Source organism: Suricata suricatta, chromosome 1 (assembly GCF_006229205.1).
Source record: "Suricata suricatta isolate VVHF042 chromosome 1, meerkat_22Aug2017_6uvM2_HiC, whole genome shotgun sequence".
NCBI classification, from domain to species: domain Eukaryota; kingdom Metazoa; phylum Chordata; class Mammalia; order Carnivora; family Herpestidae; genus Suricata; species Suricata suricatta.
This window is the reverse complement of record NC_043700.1, coordinates 81,093,753-81,098,114: the sequence shown is the minus strand read 5'-3', so window position 1 is coordinate 81,098,114 and position 4,362 is coordinate 81,093,753. Positions and strand designations below refer to the sequence as shown.

The 4,362-nt window shown below is 56.4% G+C and overlaps 1 protein-coding gene across 2 annotated transcripts in view; it reads right to left on the bottom strand.

Moving 5' to 3' along the window:
• The window catches only part of MAML3 (mastermind like transcriptional coactivator 3), a 404,763-nt gene extending 401,678 nt beyond the window's left edge, over positions 1 to 3,085 (bottom strand). For both annotated transcript variants that reach the window (XM_029940811.1, XM_029940814.1), the window contains exon 1: positions 1,806 to 3,085. In XM_029940811.1, the coding sequence (XP_029796671.1) occupies positions 1,806 to 2,276 (471 nt within the window). In that variant the 5' untranslated portion in view covers positions 2,277 to 3,085. The remainder of the gene's footprint in view (positions 1 to 1,805) is intronic.
• Between the last annotated feature and the right edge of the window lie 1,277 nt (positions 3,086 to 4,362).

Here is a 4,362-nt window from a genome sequence, read left to right as displayed (position 1 = left end):
AGCGCCGGCGGGCGGCCGCGGCAGAGGGGGCAGGGCCGCGGGGCGCAGCGCCCCTCCCAACCCGGCGGCCTCCGGGGCCGAGCAGGGCCGCCAGGCGGACAAAGCGCCTCCCGCTCCCTCCCCCACGACCGCGCACCCAGAAGGAGGGGGAAGGCGGGATGTGGGAGGTGGAAGAGGAGGGGGAGGAGGGAAGGTGCAGCCGGCGGGACTGGGCTGGATCGCTCCGAGGAGGGTGGGGAGGAGGAGGGGCTGGGCGGCCTCGGAGAACTGGGAGGAGGGAAGGATTCTTGAAGCCCAAGATAAACAAATTGTTCCTCTTCACGTGCAGGGTGGGGGGAGGTGGAGAGGGTGGGGAGCCAGCGCTGAAGCCTCTCCTCTTCCCCTCCCCCTAGCCGGCTCTTTGTCAAGGAGCGCCGGCCGGAGAGCCGGGCGAAAGCCCGCGGCGGCACCGGCACCACCGTCGGCGCCGAGAGCTCCTAGACCCGGGATGTGCGCGATTTATAAGCCGCACACGGGGGTGGCCGCCCATGCCGGGCCCCGAGCCGCCGACTGAGGTGCAGTCGGCCAGGGAAACCGGCGACAGCGCGTGGCGGCCCCGCACTCCTGGATTCCCACAGCCCGGCGCACCCTGCACTCGCGCGCAGCCTAGAGCCAGGCGGCGCGGTGGGGGAGGGGGTTGCAGACACCTTTCCCAAGCTTCCGGCCTCCCCCCACCCAGAAAAGAAAGCAAAAGAACAGGAGAGAGATGATAAGAGAAACGGATTCTACCCTCAGGGTTAGGGGGTAGGAACTGCCCCTTCCTCCCCGAGAAGTTAAGCCATTGGCTGCTCCTCTACCTCGAACCCACCCACCCTGCCATTTAAGCTTCTTTCACCTCCCTTCTACCTTCCACTTCTCCGGGCTTATTAGACTAGCCTGGAAAGTTGGCGGGCGGCAGTATGGAGGGTGAAGCTAGCCAGCTCCGTGCAAGCAAGTTTAAGAGAAGGAAAAAGAATTCCCAGTGGAGTTGTGTGGCCGGGACCCTGGGCCAGGCCGAGGGCGTAGCTCTCCCTGATCCACACACCCGGCCTCTCCCCCCTGGACCCTCGCAGCCGCTCCACCTGCCGGGCCAGCCTCCGGGCTGAAGCCGCGAGAGAGCGCACCCGCTCCCCGCATCTGCGCGCGCTCCCGCCAACGCGTGCGCGCAGCCACCCTCGCTCGCTTCTCATCCACTTCAAAGTTCATTCACAAAACTCTCAGACTTTCTCAGCCTGAAGGGGGTTAGCTAGGGAGAGGCTTGCCTATCCCTTCCCCTTCTTCCCCCCAGGGGTTGAGGGCCTGGTGCCCGCCCAGAATCTGCAACTGCATCAATTTCTCCTGGCACCCGGCGGTTGTGCTGAGAGGGGTGGGCGAAGGGGGGCTGGTCTGGAGAGGCGAAGCGGCACGGCGAGGGGTGGGGTGGGGAGTCGTGAAGAGGAGGAGCGAGGTTTCAACTCTGGGTTCACTCTCTTTCAAATCAGTATCTAAGAAAGGGAGGGGGGGGAAACTTTTCCAGTGCCTCACTCCGACGCTCCTCCAGGCTCCCTCCGCCCCTCTCAGTCGTGACTGGTTTCTCCCCTCTCGCCCCCTCTTCCCCAAATCTGACAACCCTGACAGATTAACAGGTAGCGGCGACGGCAGCTTTTTCCTCAGAAAAGTTGATGTTAACCCTTCGGCTTCAGCCCATCTCGCCACCGTGCAAATCAAAACACCCGTTCCCCCATGTAAGAAGCTCCACGCCCCCCCCCCACGCGCGCGCCCCACGCCTGCTGCCAGTGCGCCCTCACCATGATCAGCGTGTGGTTCCTCTGCTCCGCCGAGGCAGCCTCCGCATCTTGCTGGGGTTTGCTCTGGTGCTGCTGCTTGCCCGTGCCGGCGCCGGATTTCTTGGCCCTCTGCTCCAGGGTCCGCTGGTAGAGGCTCACAGTGTCCCGACGCTCCAGCTCCAGCTGCTCCACCTGAGCCTGCTGATACCTGTTCTCGCAGTTGACGTGGTGCCGCCGGCAGCCCTCGATGCGCTGGCGGAGCCGCTCCACCACGGTGCTGTGCTTAGGGACGGCCGCGGAGCCGCCGCCGGGGCCCCCGGAGCCGCCGCCGCCGCAGCCGGCAGCAGGGTGATTGCTACTCGGAGCAGCGGGAGTACTATTGGGAGTATTATTCACACCGATCCCGGCCCCGCCGAGGCTGCTGTTCAGGCTACTGTTGATGCAAATACTACTGCCATTCGCGGCAGCAGCGGGGGCTGCGAAATCCCCCATCCTGCTCCCCGGGCACACTATTTTGGAAGAACTTTTTTTTATCCACCCCCCTATCAGCCTCCTCCTTGGGTCCAAGAATTAAAATAGTTTAAGTGGAACGCGGGGGAGACGCAAGCACATGGATGGAAGCAGCGATCTCGACGGGGCGAAAAAAGGGGGAGAGATTTTGGGGTAGGTTTTTTTGTTTCCTTTTTTTAAACTGTAAAGCTCGAGGGGAAAAAAGAGGGGGGGGATGTTATCAGAATACCATCAGACACCTATCAACAAAAAGAATCACAACAAACTGAGCCAGCAGCAAATCGGGTTGCAACTCAAGGGGAGATCCGCTCCTCTCCTGCCTTCTTTTTATAATCCATTATTTTCTAATAAATTCCAGGAGATATCCGGTGGTTGGCAAGCATTTTCTCCCTACGTACCGAAAAATACACCCCATGTACACACACAAGCATATGTCTCCAGTGCGGACACGCGCGACACACACTCACTCCACACCGCATCGGAAAACGGCAAGCTTGCTTATTGCATTTTCCTTCCACAAAAAAGTTTTGGTGTTTATGCCGCCCCGTGTTCTCAAAGTACTTTGGCTGCTCAGTTGCATTTCACAGGAACCTAGATATCGAATCCTCGGGCTGGGGGAAGTAAACACATGGACAGTCCGAGGCGACTGCAAAAGTAGATCGGTGAAGTCCTTTGCAAAACGCCGCGCGGAGAGCAGCCCCTAACGCTCGGCTGGGCTGCCGCTGCCGCCGCTGCTCCTGCCACCATCACAATGATCAACTGCTCGCCGCCGCCGCCGCCGCCGCCTCCTCCTCCTCCTCTCGCTCCTCCACCTCCTCCTCCTCCTCCATGCCAGCGGAGTGATATCAGGACGCGCGAGCTCAGTAAACACGGCAGCGGCGGCGGCTGGAGGCCGTGAGACAAGCCGGGGGACACCGCGCAAAACCCGGCCCGGACTCTCACCCGGAAGGAGCGGGCGCCGCGCGCACCGGCACCCGGCTCCCGCCTCCCTCGCCTCGCCCTCCCCGCCCCTCCACGCCCCCAACCTCACTACTACCCTGACTGGAAGCCGAGCTGCCGGAAAAAAGAAGAAAAGATTCTGGGGGATCTCGGGAATGAATCAACTTTTGACCTGTGTGTGTGTGTGTGTGTGTGTGTGTGTGTGTGTGTGTACACGCGCGCGCACGTGCGTGTGTGTGTGTGTGTGTGCGCTCGCGCGCGCGCGCGCGAAGATGGCCGCGTGGACGCGCCTGGCTGGATTTCCTTATTCCAAGAGAGGTATCAAGCAAGCCCAAGTTGTTGTTATACATTTATGCATTATATTGCAGAACGGTGCATGACCAGGCAGAAACATTGAAGCTTCACAGCAGTTGTCTGTCATTCCTACCCATGTGGAAAGAAAAAGGCAAATGAGTGACTCCTTTTTAAAACCCAGGTAACAAGTCCTTGTTTATAATAATCCAGTTTATGGACACTTGTTCAAACTCTATGCCAATCTTAACACACAAATGCCGAATTCTGAACAAAAATAAATAGGCTCCAAAAAACTTGGAATTTTATTTAATTCGCTGTACATGTTTGTTGTTATTAAGGCAATTATTGTTTCAGTTACCCTTGGAAAAAAATTAAAATAAGGCAAGCAGGGACTTGGAGGTGAGACTAACAGTACATTTTAACAGACTGTTTTGAACACTAGGTGCTAATGACAGCAGTAATTAAGGGTCCTTCCTAAATCAAGTGGAAAGATTGCGGATTTCATGGACTAGAACTATAGGAAAAACACAGCATTTCACAGTTTGTCATGAACAAAACAAAAACAAGCAAAAATAACAGGCTTACCTTATTGCTAGATAAATTTCTGTTTAAATGAATGTATAATAACTATGATTAAAATGGAATATCACAAAAAGCAATCTAAACTTTTCTTTGTCTTTCCAGATATTAAATATCAAAAACAAAATCCCACTAAGGATCAAATATAATATCCTTGAATCTGAACTTAACTAATTGCATATACATAATTTTTTAAAATTTTTAAATGGAGAAACAGCATTTCTGTGATTATCAGTATTACAAAATCTTGATTGTG